Below are 21,413 nucleotides of genomic sequence, written 5' to 3'. Positions count from 1 at the left end.
TGCACCTACCCTCTTCAGTACGATATCCGTTTAACTGCACCCACACCTCCCTTGGCTGGTGGAAGCCTGGAACTGGAACTAACTACAAGTTCGTGATTTCGGGTTCTTGTAGCTGGCCACTCAGGTTTCCACTCTGCGTCCTGGTCGAATCCTGTGGATAGCATTTGGACTTCCATTTCATATGCTTGTCTTCTAGATCTGAGGCGTTTTCTGGGCAGTGATAGCAAATCGTCATGAAGAGGGATCGAGTTATTTTCAGAAACTTGCTGACAGGGCTTGTAAAGAGCAGCCTTTCGACGGAGGCCTGGTCGACAGATGTTTGAAAGCACTGGTAGCCAGCAAGTAGGTGTAGACCGGACTGTACAAGTAATTACTCTCATAACTGAGTTCAGTTGGACGTCTGCTTTCACTTCGTGGGCGCTTCGGAGCTAAACTGGTGCGCAGTATTCTGCTGCAGAGTACACCAGTGGAAGGGATGCTCCTCGGAGGACTGATGTGGTTGCTCCCCATGTGCTGTCTGCCAGCTTTCTCACAAGGTTCACTCGTGTTTGTATCTTCTTTGGCAAGTTGGAAAGGTGTTTTTTGTATGTTAAAGTTCTGTCCAGAGTGACTCCCAGGTATTTTGGGCTTTCGTTGTGTCTGACTGTGCCAAGAGGGCCGAACTGTGGGGTGGTCTTTGCTGATGAAAGACGATTAGAGAGGTGGAACTGGCTTACCTCGGTTTTAGAAATTTTTTATTGTAATGTATTGCCACTGCAAGGGATTTTAACCATATGGGAGAATAAAAAGTGCAAGCTAACGTATACTACAACAAAAATGTATCTTAACATGAACAGGCCGTCCGATGATGAACCTGTCGGTTCGAAACTGATAACGGCACTGTTTATGAAGATAAGTAACATTATAAAAATTGCCATTGTCATCTCTGCAAGAATCAACCTGCATTAGTTGTGTTAATCTGTTTGTCGCACCTAATGGCAAATAGTGTTTGCTTTGCTTCGAGAGAGACTTTACTCCTCGCAATAAGGCAAGAAAAGGCCTCGAACAAGCGTTTCGCGCGCCGCGCTCGGGACATTTCTATTGCCGGTTTTAAGCTTGTCGTTTATCAATGGTCGTCCTCGGACGGCAGCCGGCGAACAATTGACATGTCCACCTCTGCCAGGTGGTCCGCGGAACCACCCACGACAGCGGCGTCCGTTTCAAAAGCGGAGCGGTGACTTCGCAAGACAGCGTCGGAAGCCGTCAGGTGCACAATAGCCTGGCTCGCGACTAGGCGGTCGTAATTTCGAGAGGGGGTGGAGGGAGGAAGGAAGGACACGTGTACGGCGAAAGCAGCGGTAGGTACGCGCCAACATGCGTAGTAGCCGGTGGGAGCAGCTATTTGCTGCACTAATGGCAGTGCCATTTGGGCCAGTCACGAGCGAGCGGGTACCGCTGCCCCCGGTCTCTCTCTCCCCCTCTCTCTCTTTCTCTCTCTCTCTCCCCCGGCCGGGAGGTTTTTGTGAGCGCGCTCCGTGACGCCCGCCTCGGGGCCAGATTTCTCTGTCCCGCCACCACGTGTGTGGTCCAGCGGCGCGGCACTGGCGAGGGCGGCGGCGGGGAGCGGGAGGAGAGTGGGCCGCCGCGGGGAGGGGAGGGGGCGGCCTCGGCGCAGGTTGCCAGGCAACGGCCGCGGCGCCAGCCAATCCCAGCGCTCGGCCATCTCCGGCCGCCGTCGGCCGCCGCCGAGCTGCGGAGCGAGGAGCGGCAGAGAGCGGAGTATACCAGAAGGAAGTCGCAGGCGAACGCGCATCAGTCCGGACCGAAAAGCGCGTAGCGGACGTTCTTCTCAGTGCTTGCGACAGTGCGCGTCGTTTGAGAGGTAGTGCGGTGCCGCGCCCGCGGCGATCGTAGTCAGACACGGTGCCGGCTTCAGGGAGCAACCGTCGCGCGAGCCAGCGGGTCGCGTTTCTGTTGGGACGCCTGCCCCCCGGCGCGAGGGCGCGTGTGACGGCAGAGAGTGTTGTCGAGTGCGGAGCGCCGCCACCACCCGCCTAAATGTGGATACTGGAGGCTGGCGGCGTGCAGTGGCTGCTGAAGCGGACGGCCGAGCTGCCTGCCCCTCCGCACCGACATGGTGAGCGCGGCGGCGACCACGACGACCGCGACTACGACCTCGTCCCGCAGGGCGCCCTCTTCTTCGTCCTCGAAGCCGCCGACGGATCCGGACCTGCTCGTCAGGCCTAGCTGGACCGACGCCGCTGTCGCGCTCGCCCAGGTCGACAAGGTAAGCGCAGAGCGCCAGTGGCACAGTAGTTGCGCGTGCGCGCGGTGGGGTAACGGGTTATAGGGAGAGGGCCGCTGACCCGTGCTGCCAACAGCTGGCGCGCGGCACACATACACAAGGACGTCTCGCGGCCGCCGCCACTGGCGGAGCCGCGCTGCGCTGTTTAAATCTCGCGCACTGCCCTGCACGTGTGCGCAAGTGCCTGTGCGTGGGGACGCCACTTTCCTGGCGACTGGCGAGCGTGACACGCTTGCGGCGGCCGCCGGGACCACCCACGATCCACGCCACACCGAGGCGAGGCGCGCTGCTTTCTTTATGGAAGGCCCTCCCGGCTCTTCTCGGCGGAGGACAAGAAAACGACAAAAAGGCCGCCACTCTGTCTTTCCCAAACTGTTGTGACAGGCGGCGCTCTGGCGCTCCGTGCAGCTTCCCGATTGCCTGACACTGCAAAAAAACACCGGTCTCCACTTGTCATCCCCTCTCGACGTCAAGTATTGAGAGCTTCCGCTCTAAACCTCCAGTTTTTAAGTCGTCCAAGCATAAATCCGGCAGCTTACTACACAAAATCACACCAATTCGTTCATTAGCGGTTTTGCTTATGTCTCTGTACCCCAAAGTTGGGTGACAAAGCATTTAACTTCACGGAACACACTAATTCCCGAGTGTGAATTTACATACTTTATCACGTACAGTAGAAAGCCACTGTCTTGTAGCAGGACTTAGCTAAGTTGAACGTTTTTGCGGAGAGCACGGTGCAAATTTAGTAGCAACACCTGTTTCTCCCCTTTACTCACGTTTCTAATTCAACATAATAAATCTGTCCAACACAATTAATGTTTATGTTCACTTAATGCTGTGAAAAATAAGAGAGAAATTCCACACATCTCGTACATAAGACCTGTGCTACATTATCAAAGATCTGCGACAAATACTGTATAAAGTAATGTTTGTTTGCGTGGCTATTTTCTGCAGCAGCTGTCAGTATCAATTATTATTCGTTTCACCGTCTTAAGCTTACTGCAATTAATCAAAGAGAATTTTACACCAGTTCCGTTTCAAATTGGATACAAATATTTGTGCATTTTTCGTTATTTTAGATTCCAATCAGCATTTTGTTTCTAAAGTTGGTGTGGCAATTTGCTTACGGTATTTCAGCCTCTTGTTTACATATTCTCCAAACTACTGGTTCTTCCCTCTGTGCTACCTGAGGGTTGGAGAGTATGTAAACAAGAGGCATAAACACCGTAATTAAATCGCACACCAACTTTACAAACAAATTGTTGGTTTTAATTTAAAACAACCAAACTGGCAGAATGACCACAGAAGATGCTTTGTAAATAAAAGCAAAACGCGTCTTGTGTAAAATTATCTTTATTTGATTCCAGTCAGCCTAAGAAGGAGAAACAAATAATAATTCCTTTTATACAATCTATGACCACACTGTAACTTGCACAATATGTCAAATATTTCCTAAAAAAAGTCTTTTATAAACTATCTCTGACTAACTTTAAACTGTAAAACGGTTCTAAAGCATTTACATTGCGGGACACGCAAACGCCGGCACTTAATTCATTCCATACTCTACTTTGACACTTCCGCGACTTTTCCCAACATACGTACAGTCTCCTCTGTGACAGGCCACGAATGTGTTCTTTCTCGTCTCTTTGTTGTCTCTAGGTTGCGTGCTGACGCCTTTGACCACTTTTGATCGTCTTTGTCACTCAAGCTATCTAACTGTAAAAGTAAATGTTATTTTGAACCAGTGGTTGCTATATTTTTATACTGAATATTTCATTAAATAACAAATTTTCCAGTTTTGTTACCCTCGCCAAGCAGGAAAATGCCGTCTTTGTTGGAGAACAGTAGATGTAATAACAGCCTTCTAAACTACGTCCGCACAATCCTCTTGCTCGTCGTACTAAAAGTGCAAGTATTAAGATATTTTGAAACGAAAATGAGGACCGTAAAAATAAGAACAAATCTGCAAAAAATGCCACATTATGTAACCGAAATGGACTTCAGAAGTAGCATTTTTACTAACAGTGTCAATGAATTGGTATATCCATCAATTCCTTTAATACACTGGAGACAAAACTGTTATTAATTTAGAGTGTCTCAACCATTCATCAAAAAACGAGAGAGATGAGCACATTTTTTGGCTCGGAAGTGTCTACCGTCACTCGACATGAACTATAATATCTCTTGTAACCCTTCCTATATTTCTTGTTGCATTTCTAGTCTTCTGACAATTACTTTTTTATAAACCTTATTCGGTTAATATTCGTGCAATTTAACTTCAGCTGGACAGCATAAATTCACCACTGCACTTGTTAAACTTAGTTTTCGCTTCTTATTTAGCTATGATCGAGAGCAGCTGATATAATGCGCTTGGAAATGGACTTCCTGGTAATTGCATATCATTATTGAACGTTTATAGATTATATACTTCGAAGTATTTTATCATTTGATACCAGAGATTCATGATCCACACCGAAAACTTACTTCTAAGGTTGTTCTCTTTTGTGAAGTATTGCACTTGTTTTGTCGATTCATACGTTTTGGAACGGTCCTTCCAGGACGGCAGCAGTTAGCAATTGTGTAACTTAGTGTGGAAACACCCCGCTGGCGCTAACGTTCAGCATTTCAACAGAATTATCGATTTCAACTTTCGTTTCAGTATTCAGTGTCAACAGCGTAGCACTACTGTTATCTGTGGTAAGGTTCGATCTTACTAAGAAAACGGTGGGCCTAGAGTTCTGTGAGAATTCATTCTTTCCAAGGAAAAGGGTCTTTCCTACAGACCTGAAGAAAACATATCAACAGCTGTAACTTTATTTAATAATTTTATTTCGGTGCCTCATTACCACTCAGATTTGTTGTTGGGGTGTAGAGTCCACATCTATCGAGAAGTTCTACATGTGTACGGAAACCAGTTGGATATAGTAGTCCCTATAATAACACAAACGACTGGGTGACTTACCTAGATTCGTGTTATAGGGCCCTGAATATCGTGCCAGTGAGCCACCGATACCGATAGCTAAATAAAATTACGGCTGTTAGTATCTATTTTCTTCAGGTCTTCGAGCAGGCGACGTCCCATTCCATCACAGAAGATGGAATTAGAGGACCTTTCCTAAAGTTTCTTGAGACACTAAGAAATTTCAGTAGCTGTCTTGTTTAAGGAGTGCAGTAACTTTATTGACAGAGAGTTAGTAGCCAGTACTGAATGTCAGCAGTCGTTAAAAAAGCTGTGTTACAATTATTTTTCGACATTAATTTACAAAGTTCGTGATGCACACGTCGTGAAGAGGAGAAAACATTGACGAATCGTTGGCCGTCCATTGAGTAGGAATCTAGGGACAATTCGTAAAGAACAAATACATTTCTGAGACACTACAAAAGTTTTTCCTGCACTGAATGTAAACAATCAGTGTGAATTCCTTAGCAAACTGTGTTGCCGTAATTTTCCTACGTTAATTTACAAACTTCGTCATGTAAATCTTGCGAAGAGCGCACAACAACGGCCGGCCAATGTGGCCGAGTGGTTCTAGGCGCTTCAGTCTGGAACCGTGCGATCGCTACGAACGCAGGTTCGAATCCTGCCTCGGTCATGGTTGTGTGTGATGTCCTTAGGTTTAAGTAGCTCTAAGTTCTAGGGGACTGATAACCTCAGATGTTAAGCCCCTTGTGCTCAGAGCCATTTGAAACATTTTTGAACAAAGCTCGCTCTGATGGGGATCTAGTGAAATTTAGCGAAGAAGACAAACACTTTCAAGACCCTGCGAAATTTCAGTGGTTGTTTTGTTTCTGCATTCGTAGTAACTTTGCTGTCAGAGAGTGAGTTTGTGGCAGTAATTATTGTAAACAATCTGTGTAATGGTTCTTCAACTGTTGGTAGAAAATAGTGTGAGAATAACCTGCCGTTTACAACATTTGGCTAAGCTATTGGAGAGCATAGAGCGATCATGAGCCTCTTGTGTTTTCAGTTCGGAGAGGAAGGGGATGTCAGCGGTTCAAATCCCCGTCAGGCCATTGAGATTTTCGTTTTCCGTGGTTTCTCTAAATAGCTTTTTAAGGCAAATGCTCAGAGTAGTGCCTTAGAAAAGGACTACCTTTCAGCCAGAGCTTGAGTTCCGTGTGTGATCTCATGGTTGGCGGGGTGTTGAAACCGTGACCGTCCTTCGGCTGTAGTTGTAGTCGGGCTGGGCACGGCACACAGTAGCTGGCTGGACGGGCGCCCGCCGCTGACTGGGCCAGCTCATGAATGGAGCCGCGGGCGCCTGCCGGCTGTTACGTAACGCTGACTGACATCAGCCCCCGCCAATGACGCGCGCCTACCTGGCTTCGAAGGGGGGACGGCTGCGCGGGTCCCGTCTTGCTATGTGTCGCACACGAATGCCGGACATTTGCCACACTTGCTCCTTCGCCAGGTAGCGATCCCTCAGGTAAGGGACGCCCTTCCTCGTACTACTTCTGTCCGCTTTCAAACCGCCGTCTCCACATCTTACTCGATACAACCAGTACGTAAGGGGCCTTCTTCTTCATTTTGGCCAAATACAGTGCTTCTTTTCCGAAGTCGAAATATTTACAACGTTTGGGAAACGAAAGCAATACCGACGATTGTTAGTATGTAATTAGTTCTGCCAAGTATATAGGGAAGAGACCAAATAGCGAGGTCATCGATTTCATAGTATTAGGGAGGACGGGGAAGGACGTCGGCCGTGCCCTTTCAAAGGAACCATCCTTTGCCTGAAGCGATTTAGGGAAATCACGGAAAACCTAAATCAGGATGGCCGGACGCGGAATTGAACCGTCGTCCTCCCGAGTGCGAGTCCAGTGTGCTAACCACTGCGCCAAGTATAATATAAATCCCTCTGTCTGTACGATAGCTTCCTTTCACGCTTACTGATTGCAATAGAAACAGTCCATCGCCGTGGGAGCAACAAGAAAGGAACGATGTAAAGAGAATGCGAATGTTCGCTAATCATTTCTTTTTGATCACTGCATTTGTGCCTACTTTAATTACTACAACTGCATGCCCAAAAGACAATCTACATCTACATGACTACTTTGCAATTCACATTTAAGTGCGTGGCAGAGGGTTCATCGAACCACAATCATACTATCTCTCTACCATTCTACTCTCGAACAGCACGCGGGAACAACGAACACCTAAACCTTTCTGTTCGAGCTCTGATTTCTCTTATTTTATTTTGATGATCATTCCTACCTATGTAGGTTGGGCTCAACAAAATATTTTCGCATTCGGAAGAGAAAGTTGGAGACTGAAATTTCCTAAATATATCTCGCCGCGACGAAAAACGTCTTTGCTTTAATGACTTCCATCCCAACTCACGTATCATATCTGCCACACTCTCTCCCATATTACGTGATAATACAAAACGAGCTGCCCTTTTTTGCACCCTTTCGATGTCCTCCGTCAATCCCACCTGGTAAGGATCCCACACCGCGCAGCAATATTCTAACAGAGGACGAACGAGTGTAGTGTAAGCTGTCTCTTTAGTGGACTTCTTGCATCTTCTAAGTGTCCTGCCAATGAAACATAACCTTTGGCTCGCCTTCCCCACAATATTATCTATGTGGTCTTTCCAGTAAGGAAAGAAGAAATTAGTATGTGAATCTTTGAAAAGAAGAACGACATACTCCATATTAATTTACTCTCTAAAATGCGATATCGCTTGCGGTGAAACATTAGTTTTCACTAAATAGAGATAAGAACATCTTTAACTGATATGTCATCTAAAGTCGACGTACAATTTTAAAATGTTAGAAACAAGGAAATGAAGTAATACAGAATGCTATGTTTGTGTCGTACCTTGTTCTACATTCTTTAGCTCTGGTATTTACAGGGTCATAGAGAAAGCATCCTAGGTTTTGGAGGGAAAAGCCGTAATTGTAATGATCTGCACTACAACAGAAACAAGAAGCACAATAATGTAATGTGTGTTCTAGTTCACAAGCGACATTGAAGCAGGTAGTTTCTGTGACTTAATATGGGTAGAGGTTATATTCGACAACTGGAATAAATTAACAACTGTCTCCTTTTACCGACCCCCGGTCTCAGATGAAACAGTTGCTGAACAGTTCAAAGAAAACTAGAATCTCATCACAAATAGGTACCCTACTCATACAATTATACTTGGCAGTGACTTCAATCCACCTTCTGTATGTTAACGAAAATACATTTTCAGACCCTATTGTAGATAAACAACTTCCGTAATTGTTCTAAATGCTTTTTTAAAAATTATTTTGAACAATTAGTTCACGAGGCCATTCAAATTGCAAATGGTTACGAAAACACACCTGGCCTCTTGGCCACAAATAATCCTGAACATTACTACGGATACAGGGATTAGTGTACACACTGCCGTAGCGAGGCTCAATTCCGTAACAAAGAAATTCACCAAAACTACACACGAAATATATATATATATATATATATATATATATATATATATATATATATATATATATATATATTTATAAAAGCAGCTAAAAATTCGGTTGACTTCTTTCTAAGAGACAGTCTCCAATCCTTCCAGACTGTGTAAGTGGAGACCATATGCGGCTTAAGTCCATAGTATCAACAGCGCTCGAGAGATTCATAACAAATAAATTAATAAGAGACGGAACTGATCCCCCATGGTACACAAAACAGGACAGAAAGCTGCTTCAGCAGCACCGAGAAAAGCAAGTATAATTTAGACGAACGCAAAACCTCAAAGACTGGCGAAGTTTTACTGAGGCTCGAAATTTGGTGCGGATTTCAATGCGAGATGCATTTAATAGTTTCCACAATTAAACTCTCTCTAGTAATTTGGCGGAAAATGCAAAGAGATTCTGCTTCTAAGTTAAGTAAACCAGCGGAAAGGCTCCGTAAGCGATGGGGAGGAGGAGGAGGAGACGACAAGGGACCCGACCCTTCGGAGCAGGTAAAATCGTGGCAAATGTCCGCACACCGTCGTACACACCCCTGCCGTCAAAAACAGCACGCCGGCCAAAAGGCTTCCGAAGTTCCATTCAGTGTTGTGCCGACATAGAGGAAAGTGCCAAGCAGCTAACTGCAAACTCTTCGGAAGCGAGTCCATGTTTCACTCTATCAGTTTGATTCCCACATAACATACCGAAAGCTTCGGATCAACGCTGACAGATACATGCGCTATTTCTCGATTTTCGAAAAGCATTTGACTCAGTACCATATCTTCGCTTACTGTCAAAACTACAATCACACGGGATGTCAAGTGAAATTTGCAACTTTATCGAAGACTTTTTCGTGGGGAGGATGCAGCATGTTACCTTGGATAGTGTGTCATAGTCAGATGTAGAAGTAACTTCTGGTATACCCGCGGGAAGTGTTTGGGACCCTTGCTGGTCATATTGTATATTAATGACCTTGCTGACAACATTAATGGTAACCTCAGACTTTTTGCAGGCGCTGCAGATATCTGTGATGAAGTACTGTCTGAAAGAATCTGCATAAATATTCAACAATATCTCGATAAGATTTCAAAGGGGTACATGGGCAACTAGCTTCTTATATTCAGAAATGTAAAATTGCGCACTTCACAAAACGAAAAAACGTAGTATATAGGACTATAATATCAGTGAGTTAATGTTGGAATCGGCCAACTCGTACAAATACTTGGGTATACTTTGTAGGAAGATGAAACGGAATGATAACAAAGGCTCAATCGCGTATAAAGCAGGTGGTGGACTTCAGTTTATTGGTAGAATACTGGGGAAGTGCAATCAGGAATCGCTTACAAATGACTCTATAATATTGTTAAAGTCTGTGGGATCCGTACCGAACGGAACTAACAGGGGATATTGAACGTCTACAGAGAAGGGCAGCACGAATCACAGATCCGCGGGAGAGTGTCACAGATACTGAAGGAACGGAACTGGGAAGACTCTCGAAGATAGATGTAAACTATCCCGAGAAAGCCTAACCTGCTTTAATTGATGACTCTAGGAATATACTACAATCCCCTACGTATCGCTCACATAGGAATCGCGAGGAAAAGGTTACAATAATTACTGCTTGCACAAAGGCATTCAATCAATCATTCTTCCCCCGCTCCGTACGCTAATGGAACGGGAAGAAGCTCTAATAACTGTTAGAGGGACGTGCTCTATCATGCACCTCACTGTGAATTGCAGAATATATATGTAGATCAGGCAAAGTTGTCCCCAACCCGAAAGCTTCTCCCTGTTCGAGACATTTTATCGTTGCCTTCCCCAACCCTTGAAATCATTTACCTGTCAATTACTGGGAGACGTGCAGTTTCTTGTACATTCAGAACGATGGCATATTGTCCTCGACGACGATGGTACCGTCAAGAGTGCACGAGGGAAGTGTGGTAGAACCGCTTTTATTTTCTATGTACGTTAATGATCTGGCGGACCGGGTGGACAGCAATCTGCGGTTGTTAGCTGATTTTTTATTTTCTTTTTTAAACTAATTGGCTTTCAGAACTTGTCCATGCAGCCACCTTATCACAGGAAATGTCAAATTACAATTGTTTTTGACAATTAATGGGGCAGACATTATTTGAGGCGTACCTTGTTAGTGTGTAACAGAAAATAAAATTTACAACCAGAGTATTCGAAAACGAGTGAACAAGATAAACCCGTAACACAGCATGCACACTGGTCGTATACTGTAAAAATCCTGCTATTAACACAATAAGAAATAAGTTGACGTTGGTATACATTTGGGAAATTCCCAATTCAGTCAATATTAATGAAAGTATTTCTAAATTAATATTAAAATATTCTTCGTACGTCCTTCGAGAATTGCTTCAAAAGTACTGGATAGAGAACTGAATATCTGTGCGAGTCTCCTAAGTACCATTTAGACAGACCAACAGAACAGTTTAAAAGCTTGTTTGCTGATGATGCTGTTGTGTGCGGGAAGGTGTCGCAGTCAAGTGACTGTAGGAGGATAAAAGATGACTTAAACAAAATTTCTAGTTGATGTGATGACTCGCAGCTAGCTCTAAATGTACAAAAATGTAAATTAATACGGATGAGTAGAAAAACAAACTCGTAATGTTCGGGTGCAGCATTAGTAGTGTCCTGCTTGGACACAGTCACGTCGACTAAATGTCTAGGCGTAAAGTTGCAAAACGATATGAAATGGAACGAGCATATGAGGATTGTGATAGGGAAATCTTGACATTCGGTTTACTGGGAGAATTTTGGGAAAGCGTGGTTCGTCTGTAAAGGGGGCCACATATACTGCGACCTATTCTTGAGTACTGCTCGGGTGTTTGGGATCCGCACCAGGTCGCATTAAAGGAAGACACCGATGCAAATTCAGAGGCGACCTGTTAGCTTTGTTATCAGTAGGTTCGAACAACACGCAAGTGTTACGGATTTTCGGGAACTCAAATAGGAATCCCTGAAGGTAAAGGCGACGTTCGTTTCGAGAAACACTGGTGAGAACATTTAGAGAACCGGCATTTGAAACTGACTGCAGATCGATTCTATTATTGCCAACATACATTTCGCGAAAGAATCTCGAAGATAAAATAAGATACCTCGCTCTATTTGCGAGTGGATCAGGAAAGGAAATACATGGTAGTGACGTAGGATATTAAGTAGATACAGATGTAGAATTTTCCAATTAACAGACTATAATGACAGAAAGAAAGAGAAGACCGATTGCGGACTAAACCCTGCTTCTTTATAGTTGAGGGGTCAGGAAACTAAACTGAATTTTTGCTTGAGGTAACAAGTGCTACGACGGTGGTGCAGCTCCATCTGTATTCCGCCATGTGTGTTAGACAAACTAATATTGCTTTTCCCCATTCCAGCGTACGAAACTAATAAATGCAAAATTATTTCAATGTGGGTGATGATAAATTGAAATTAATACATTTTTTCTTAAAAGGAAATATTTCAAAATGCTAATCATTTCCACAGTCAGTATCAGGAACACTAAGTCGGCGTAAGTACATCAAATAATGCAGTGATAATATTGCTTTCTTTCTAGAAGTGCTTCTTGTAGGTTAACTTGACTCTCCAGCTGTAGGCACAGAGAAAAAACATGTATACTTGGATGACTGGCAGTGACTGTGAAATAGGTGAAATGTCCTAAGGCGCTGCATTAAGAAACATACGTGAGTGTGCTTGTAGAATGCGAGTAATTTTGATGTCACCCTTATACCTGTACACACATTTTAAGCAACGTAGCTGCTCGAGGTCATTCTTGTGCGGGTTTCCACAACACGTGTGACGAACACTGCCTCTGCGGCAGTTTTCTCTGTTTATGACGACATATACTAAATGCCATTCCGACAATTTCCTCCAGCGAACACAGTAAGTCAAAATAACAAATCTACATGAATGTAATGAATAAAATATAGTAGAATCTTTTCTCATAAATGTTGACATGCTCCAGTAGGATTACGTGTTTTTATTATCATTGCAGGCACTCTTATTCTGTTCAAAAATTATACACGTTCATCTAACTGTACAGACTATTCTGTTCACTATTTCGAGGTAAACAATATATCAGTAAAAAAATAGAGGGTGTATACTGAAACGTTACAAATGGATAACCAGCTAACCTTGACGTAAAAATAAATGAAAGTATGTTTTTTATACATTTTTTCAGTGACTAAAGAATACATATAACACATGCCAGTGGTACCTCGACGTTTTATATATATTTTGTAATTAATGGCTTGTACGTTGTTAACCTTTTAGCCACCGGGAATGTTTTCGCACTGTGTGTCAGATAGAGGAAGTGCTTGAGAGGACAGGAGGGAATTCTAAAACTGTTTGACGAACAGCAGGCCCATCACATATTTGTTCCTTATTTCGAATTCCTCCTCCAAAGACGATAGCAATATTAATAATAAACTTAGCAGCCCCAGACTTTGCAGTAAAGAAGCTTATCTCGTTGAGTCATTTAAAGTTATTTTTGACTGAAAACAACTGTGTCAGGATGTTACTAATTAGACAGTGCTTACCGCCAGTTCTCTACGCTAGTCTACAACTCATTGTCTGTGTCAAAGTGATGTTTTCATAGCCAGCGGTTTCCGTGAGCAGATATTAGACTTCAAAAAGAATATAATAATTCCAAACCCAAAAGAGCAGTTGTTGATAGATTTGAAAATTACCGAACTATCAGTTTAATAAGTCACAACTGCAAAATATTAAAGCGAATTCTTTACAGACGAATGTAAAAACTGGTAAAAGTCGACCTCGGGGAAGATCAGTTTGGATTCCGTAGAAATGTTTTAACTCGTGAGGCAATGCTAACCCTACGACTTATCTTCGAAAACAGATTAAGGAAAGGCGAACTACGTTTCAAGCATTTGTAGACTTAGAGAAAGCTTTTGATAATGTTGACTGGAATATTCTCTTTCAAATTCTGAAGGTGGCAGGGGTAAAATACAGGGAGCGAAAGGCTATTTACAATTTGTACAGAAAGCAGATGGTAGTTACAAGAGTCGAGGGGCATGAAAGGGAAGCAGTGGTTGGGAAGGGAGTGACACAGGGTTGTAACCTATCCCCAATGTTATTAAATCTGTATATTGAGCCATTGGTAAAGGAAACAAAAGAAAAGTTCGGAGTAGGTATTAAAATCCATGGAGAAGAAATAAAATCTTTGAGATTCGCCGATGACATTGTAATTGTGTCAGAGACAGCAAAGGACTTGGAAGAGCAGTTGAATGGAATGGACAGTGTCTTGAAACGAGGGTATAAGATGAACATAAACAAAAGCAAACAAGGATAATGGAATGTAGTCGAATTAAGTCGGGTGATGCTGAGGGAATTAGATTAGGAAATGAGACACTTAAAGTAGTAAAGGAGTTTTGCTATTTGAGGAGCAAAATAACTGATGACAGTCGAAGTACAGAGGATATCAGATGTAGACTGGCAATGGCAAGGAAAGCGTTTTTGAAGAAGAGAAATTTGTTAACATCCAGTACAGATTTAAGTGTCCAGAAGTCGTTTCTGAAAGTATTTGCATGGAGTGTAGCCATGTATGGAAGTGAAACGTGGACGATAAATAGCTTAGACAAGAAGACAATAGAAGCTTTTGAAATGCGGTGCTGCAGAAGAATGCTGAAGATTAGATGGGTAGATCACAAAACTAATGAGGAGGTATTGAATAGAATTGGGGAAAGAGGAGTTCGTGGCACAACTTGACTAGAAGAAGGGATCGGTTGGTAGGACATGTTGTGAGGCATCGAGGGATCACCAATTTAGTAATGGAGGGCGGTGTGGAGGGTAAAAATCTTAGAGGGAGGCCAAGAGATGAATACACTAAACAGATTCAGAAGGATGTAGGTTGCAGTAGGTACTGGGAGATGAAGAAGCTTGCACAGAATAGAGTAGCATGGAGAGCTGCATCAAACCAGTCTCAGGACTGAAGACCACAACAACAACAAGAATAGGTGTCCGGATACTTTGTGCTTGGTAGTGTTTGTAAGTCGTATGGCAAGGCGGCGGCTGCAGGTGGCGCCTCGGACGGCGGCGCCGCGTCCTTCGCCTCGGCTGTGGCGAGGGCGTGCCCTGGTGCGGTGCGGCTCCGAGCGTAGGCGTGGGCGGGGATAAGCGGCGGGTCGGCCGTGAGGCGCCGCGGGTGGTCCCGCCGGTGACGTCACGCCATTGTCACACGGGCCAAACAGCGGCGCGCGGGCCCGCGGTAGCGCAGCGCCGAGGGGCTCTACCGCCCATTGTCGGGCGTGATGTGACGTGCGCACGCATCCGCCCATTCCGACATCTGGTGCTTGTGCGACGTGCCCGCACAGACAAATACGTCCATAGATCCCTCGCTCGTCTAGAAATAGGGATACGAACAGATTATAAGTGTCTGCCTTGGCCACATGTTGCTTTATTGAAATGCTCAGCACTGCCCGCGTGTGTAATTATTCCAATCTTCTATTAGTCATTCTCCTTCTTCCCGTTCTCTCTGTCCATCTTCTCCTTCACATCCTCTATGTCCATATCTCTTACAAGCCATCTCCCTATTCACCACTTCCATTCCCTCCCTCCCCCACCCCCCACCCCCTCTCTATCCATCTCCTCCTCCCGACTCTCCGTGCCCGTTTGTTCTTATCCTTCTGTGCATCTGCTCCTTCCCCCTCTGTCCATCTTCTCCTTCCCCCTCTGTCCATCTTCTCCTTCCCCCTTTGCCCATCTCCTCCTATAGACCTTTTTGTCTCCCCACGTTTACCGAGCGAGGTGGCGCAGTGGTTAGTACACTGGACTCGCATTCGGGAGGACGACGGTTCAATCCTGCGTCTGGCCATCCTGATTTAGGTTTTCCGTGATTTCCCTGAATCGCTCCAGGCGAATTTATTTATTTATTGTTCCGTGGGACCAAATTAAGGAGAAGTCTCCATGGTCATGGAACGAGTCAATACATGAAATTATAACACGATATTAGAAACAGATAAAATGACATATAAAAAAACATATTCAGGTGACAAGTCGTAAAATTAAATAAAGAAAATCAACAACGTAACACTGGAATTTGCTTAATTTTTTAGCTCTTCCAGGAGCTCCTCGACAGAATAGTTGGAGTGAGCCATGAGGAAACTCTTCAGTTTGGACTTAAAAGCGTTTGGGCTACTGCTAAGATTTTTGAGTTCTTGTGGTAGCTTATTGAAAATGGATGCAGCAGAATACTGCACTGCTTTGTGCACAAGAGTCAAGGAAATGCATTCCACATGCAGAATGGATTTCTGCCAAGTATTAATTGAGTGAAAGCTGCTAACTGTTGGGAATAGGCTAATACCATTCGACATAAGCGTATGAAAATATGCGAAGTAGACTACTTTTCGTGTTGAAGTATCACTTATTTAAGATACTGTTCAGATGGTAAATAAAGCAGCATTTAGTTTCTGAACAAGATCCTGGACATGGGCTTTCCACAACAGCTTACTATCTATCCGAACGCCTAGGAACTTGAACTGTTCCGTCTCGCTTATAATATGCCGGGATGGTTAGTTTGAAAGGGCATGGCCGATTTCCTTCCCTGATCCAATAGACCGAAGACCTCGCTGTTTGGTCTCTTCCCCCAAACAACCCAACCCTACCCTCTCCCCACGTTATCACGCCAAGTTTTGGTTCTTATCCCCACAGTATTTATACTGAGGCGATATGCAGATATACCGATGGCGGTAACATCGCGTACACAAAGTACAAAAGGGCTGTGCTTTGGTGGAGCTGTCACTTGTACTCAGTTGATTCTTGTTAAAAGGTTTCCAACGTGATTATGACCACACGATAGGAATTAAGACTTTCACCGAGGAATGGTAATTGGACCTAGACCCATGGGACATTCAATTTCGGAATTCGTTTGCGAATTCGATATTCAGAAATCCACAGTGCCAAGAATGTGCCGAGAATACCAAATTACAGGCTTTCCCTCTCACCAGACACAACGTAATGGCTGAGAGCCTTCACTTAGCGACTGAGAGCAGCGGCGGTTGTGTAGAGTTGTCAGTGGTGCCAGCTAGCGGTTGTGTAGAGTTGTCAGTGGTGCCAGCTAAGCAACACTGCGTGAAATTACCGCAGAAATCAAAGTGGGACGTACGACAAACACATCCGTTAAGACAGTGCAGGAAAATTTGGCGTTAATGAGCTATGGCAGCAGACGGCCTAGACGAGTGTCTCTGCTAGCTCTGGATCATGGTGTCCAGGGTTCGATTCCCGGCAAGTTGGGGAATTTCTCTGCCCGGGGACTGGATGTTTGCGTTGCTCTCGTCATTTCATCATCATCATTATTGTTCCAGTGGCTAGATTTGACTGTGTGAAAATTTGACTGTGTGAAAATTGAGACTTTGTACAGGACCTGATGACTGCGCACTTGAGCGTCCCACACACCAGTCATGTTCATCATTCATTCCAGATGTTTAGACATTGGAGGAGCATATTCATGCTGCCTTGGACACTGTTCGCATGCAACTTGGCCAATGTGAACGTGTGACACATAAAACGCTATGGCGCATACAAGAGCGCACTGAGGCACATGGAAACCATTTTCAACACATACTGTAACTGTGGCTGCACGGTACAGCAAGTGTTAGACCGCAGTCTCTGTAACAATGTATGACTGAATATAAATGGTCTCTAGCAGGGAAGCCATGCATTTTCAGACATAAGTTCATTAGACCTTTTTTTTTCGTATCCTCTGACCATCATTGGATAGAATTTTGAAACGTACAATTTTTTACCCATTTTCATTTTCCTGACTACAGCGTCATCAGTCGCGAAAGGAAAAAAAAAGGTTTCAGAAGAAACTTATCATTTTTGTCTAATTCTACAATGAAAAAGTAGCTGCCCCGCTCCTACACACGAGCTGGGGAGGGTGGTCGAGTTCAGTATCATTGGATGTGCCACTCCAAGACGAACAAATTTTAACTATAAATTACTTCTATCCGACGTATAGTTTTCGATGTAGTTCAATGACTTCAGATAAACTGAACAGCCTGTATACACGATCCTGGTGGACTCGGTATGCCGTTGTCTTTTGTGAGCCAGCTCTCCCAGCACCACCTCCACGCTGCGAGGCTACGGCAATAATTTCATAACTCTTAATAAGAAACCCTATTCTCGACGTTCTATTCCTCGGACAAAACGCCATTGTGGCCGTGTAACGCGAACTGCACCTTATGATAACAGGCAGTGCAGTTCCGTTAAACGGTATGAAATCATCGTCTCTCCTGCCCTCGCACCGTCATTGGATAGCATTTTAAAACACATTATCTACACCTTTTGATTTTTCCGATTAAAGCGGCTATCTGTCGCGTAACTGAAACAAATATTTCAGATAAAACTTAAGCATTTTTTCCGTGGAATCCGAATCTGTAATTACAAACTGGACTTTCGCATTTAAGATTTCAATGTAGACACCCCTCCACCCCGCCCCCACATACGGGTTGGGGTGTGGGTTGAGTTTGGTACCATTAGAAGCTCCGCAAACCGCCCCCGTCCCCCTCGCCCCGAGACGGACAAATATTAATTATAATTTTTTTGTATCCAATGTGTTGTTCTCGAGATATTTCAATGTCTTTAGATAAACCGAACACACTGTGTAGTCTGCTGACTTACATCGTTGTCATTAGCAAATTAAACTCCGTAATAGAACTCCACTCGGTACTGCCCGATTCTCGCGAAACTCACCAAACTAGCAGTTACTGCGAGAGATGCTCCGAGGGTCTCTAGGGGAAGATAGGAGGCCAAGCGTCCTTTGGTGCTCCTAGTGAAGGCGGCTGCTTTCAGTTTTACGACCCATAAATACGGCCGGATTTAAGGCGAACGATTCGGGCTATCAAAATAAAAGGCGCCGGCTGTGGCGTGACCTGTGTCCGCAGAGTGGCTTTTAGCACGCGCCGGAGCTCCTTACAGGCAGCTAGGCCCGTTTTAAAGTTACGACGGTCGCGAGATACAGCGCCCACAGGATTGAAACGCCTTGGTTCCGGATGTAACGGTATGAGTAAGTCTTCTCTACAGTTAACCATGCATGAATACCCCACCAACAATTTTAATGAGCACAGTAGAAGAATCTGTTGTCAGTATTGTTCAGCACAGGGTATAGAGTAAACCGAAGACAACAACCGCCTCAGCACCTTCATGTTGGACTCTTTTTTTTTTTTTTTTTTCCTAAGTAGTTGCCATCTCGCCAGAATTTTTTTTTAGATATCGTACCATGAGAGGTTTCAGATGCCTCCGGAATGCCATGGTATGTGATTTCAGCCAATTACATCTTGTAGGTGTTACGAATCGTCGAGTTTCAACCTAGTCCTTGAAGCTGAAGAAAACTGTCTCTCTCCACAATAGATATCATAAAGAAGGCGAATTATGCCTGTGTCCAAAGTCGAGACCTGTAATATGAGAGACTAATAATTTCCCTTTGCAATTTGCACTGCCCCAAAAGTCATAGAATCTCTACTAACATCGTGTCGGACCTCCTTATGCCCGGCGTAGTGGCTCGACGTGACATGGCATCAACAAGTTGTTGAAGTCTCCTGCAGAAATGTTGAGCCAGGCAGCCTCAACAGCCGTCCATTTTTGCGGAAGAGCTGCCGGTGCAGTATACTGTGCTCAAACCGACCTCACAACTATGTCACATAAACGTTCGAAGAGCTCTATCAGACGATCTGGCTGTTCAGATCATTCGCTCGAATTGTTCACAATGTCCTTCAGACCAATTGCGGACGACTGTTGTATGGTGATGTGGTACAAAATTCCATCGTTGTTAGGCTGCAAATGTCTCCAAGTAGCCGAACGTGAAAATTTCCAGACGATGATAAGCTTATTTGGACCAGAGGACCCAGTCCATTCATCACCACACCATTGTGTAGCCACCACTATCTTGCACAGTGCCTTATCAACTTGGGTCTGTGGCTTCGTGGGGTCCATTGGTTCTTGCCAATTGAAGTCGGGACTCATCTCCATGCCACGGTTTTTCGGTAGTCTAGGGCCCAACCGATAGGGTCACGAGCCCAGGCGATGCTGCTGTTAGCAGAGGCATTCGCGTTCTGTCGTCTGCTGCCATAGCCCATTAACGGCAGATTTCCCCGCAGTGTCCTAACTGGTGTATTCGACGTACGTCCCACACTGATTTCTGCGGCTATTTCACGCAGTGACAATTCTACACAGACCTCACTGCTCTCGATCGTTAAGTGAACGCCGTCGGCCACTGCGTTGCTCGTGGTGAGAGGTAATACCCGAAATTTGGTATTCTCGGCACACTCTTGACACTGAGGACCTCGGAATATTGAATTCCCTAAACATGTCCGAACTGGAATGTCCCATGCTTGCAGTTATCACTACAACTCCGCGAGCAAAGACTGCTAATTTCCGCGTTTCGGCATTTTTCGAAATTCAGTCGTTAAGGGAATAAAATAGCGTGTGAAAGTTTTTTTTGAAAATAACTCATTACACTTAAACTACTGAAACATTTTTGTGAAGGTACATCTGTGACCATTGGTAATTGACTTCCTGGTCAGAAACAAAAAATACATGTTTCAGTGTTTTTGGAAATTCAGTCCCCAAAGGAGTGAAATAGGGCATGAAAAGTTTTATAAAAGTATTTCATTACGAAAGCATTTCGATAGCTAAATCTATGAAAATTTGTATTTTGTTTCTCTGTTAGAAAATAAAAAAATGTGTTTCACTGCTTTTGGAAATTCAATTCCTACGAGTGTGAAATAGGGATGAAAATTCTTAAGAAAAAGTTCATTATATTAAAAAAATTTTAGCCAAATCTATGAAAATTAGTATTTCACTCCTTGATTTAATATAAAGAAATATGTGGTAGGGAATGAAAGTTTCTATGGAAATATCACCACAAGAACGTAAAAAGTATGAGTAATAAAAACATTGGACTTCAACTACCAGAAACGCTTTTTCGTCAGGAGTACATTCGGGAAAGACCAAGCTTTTAAGGCCTTATTTAGCTTGAGAAGTTAATAATGTGCTGCATTTTGTGAAAAACATAAAAATTCAATTACAAAGAACTAAAAAAAATTACGACTACACTGTCTACGCGACCGAAGCAGCGGGCCCTAAGGTATTTCAGTAAATAACAATCTACACACATGGATAACTTTCACTCAGATTTTTTAAGCCCTCATTTCCAAACGACATTAAGCCAGGCTAGGAGGCTGAAGAGCATTGTCCTGTGGGGGTTCTGTGACAAGACGCTCATTTAAGCCATTAATCCACCGACGATGCACTTCACCACAGATGTCCATGAACAGTCTCATTCTCTTTCATAAATATAGATTCTCTCGGCCCGAAAGCCAATGATCATCCCTTCTTGTAGCTCGAATAAAATCTTCATTTTCGTCTGACAGCAATGGACGAAATGGATACAGGCAGGCTTGCAGACGTGTAAGGACCTTATTCGCTTTTTGACGCACATAAGATGACGTACGCTACGAACTACGCGTTCTAGACATCAAATGTGGGAGGTAACACGGGCACCCGAAGAAATTTTTCCAGGAGAGGGAGGGGTAGACTCTAAAACTAACATTTATGATATTAATGAATGGTGGTGTGGAGAACTATAATGGCCTAAAGCACATCATCGTCGATTAGGTAATTGTAGTTTGTATTCAAGATTCAGACATCTTTTAATCTTATGATGACTCAG

The 21,413-nt window shown here is 44.1% G+C and overlaps 1 protein-coding gene across 1 annotated transcript in view; it reads left to right on the top strand.

Moving 5' to 3' along the window:
- Window positions 1–1,761: 1,761 nt before the first annotated feature.
- Window positions 1,762–21,413, top strand: part of LOC126267315 (protein patched) — a 130,919-nt gene continuing 111,267 nt past the window's right edge. The window contains exon 1 of the mRNA XM_049972411.1: window positions 1,762–2,266. Coding sequence (XP_049828368.1) covers window positions 2,114–2,266 — 153 coding nt within the window. The 5' untranslated portion in view covers window positions 1,762–2,113. The remainder of the gene's footprint in view (window positions 2,267–21,413) is intronic.

The sequence above is a fragment of the Schistocerca gregaria genome, chromosome 4, assembly GCF_023897955.1.
Source record: "Schistocerca gregaria isolate iqSchGreg1 chromosome 4, iqSchGreg1.2, whole genome shotgun sequence".
In the NCBI taxonomy this organism is placed as follows: Eukaryota; Metazoa; Arthropoda; class Insecta; order Orthoptera; family Acrididae; genus Schistocerca; species Schistocerca gregaria.
The sequence above is the reverse complement of the archived record's forward strand: the minus strand, read 5'-3'. Positions and strand labels throughout refer to the sequence as shown.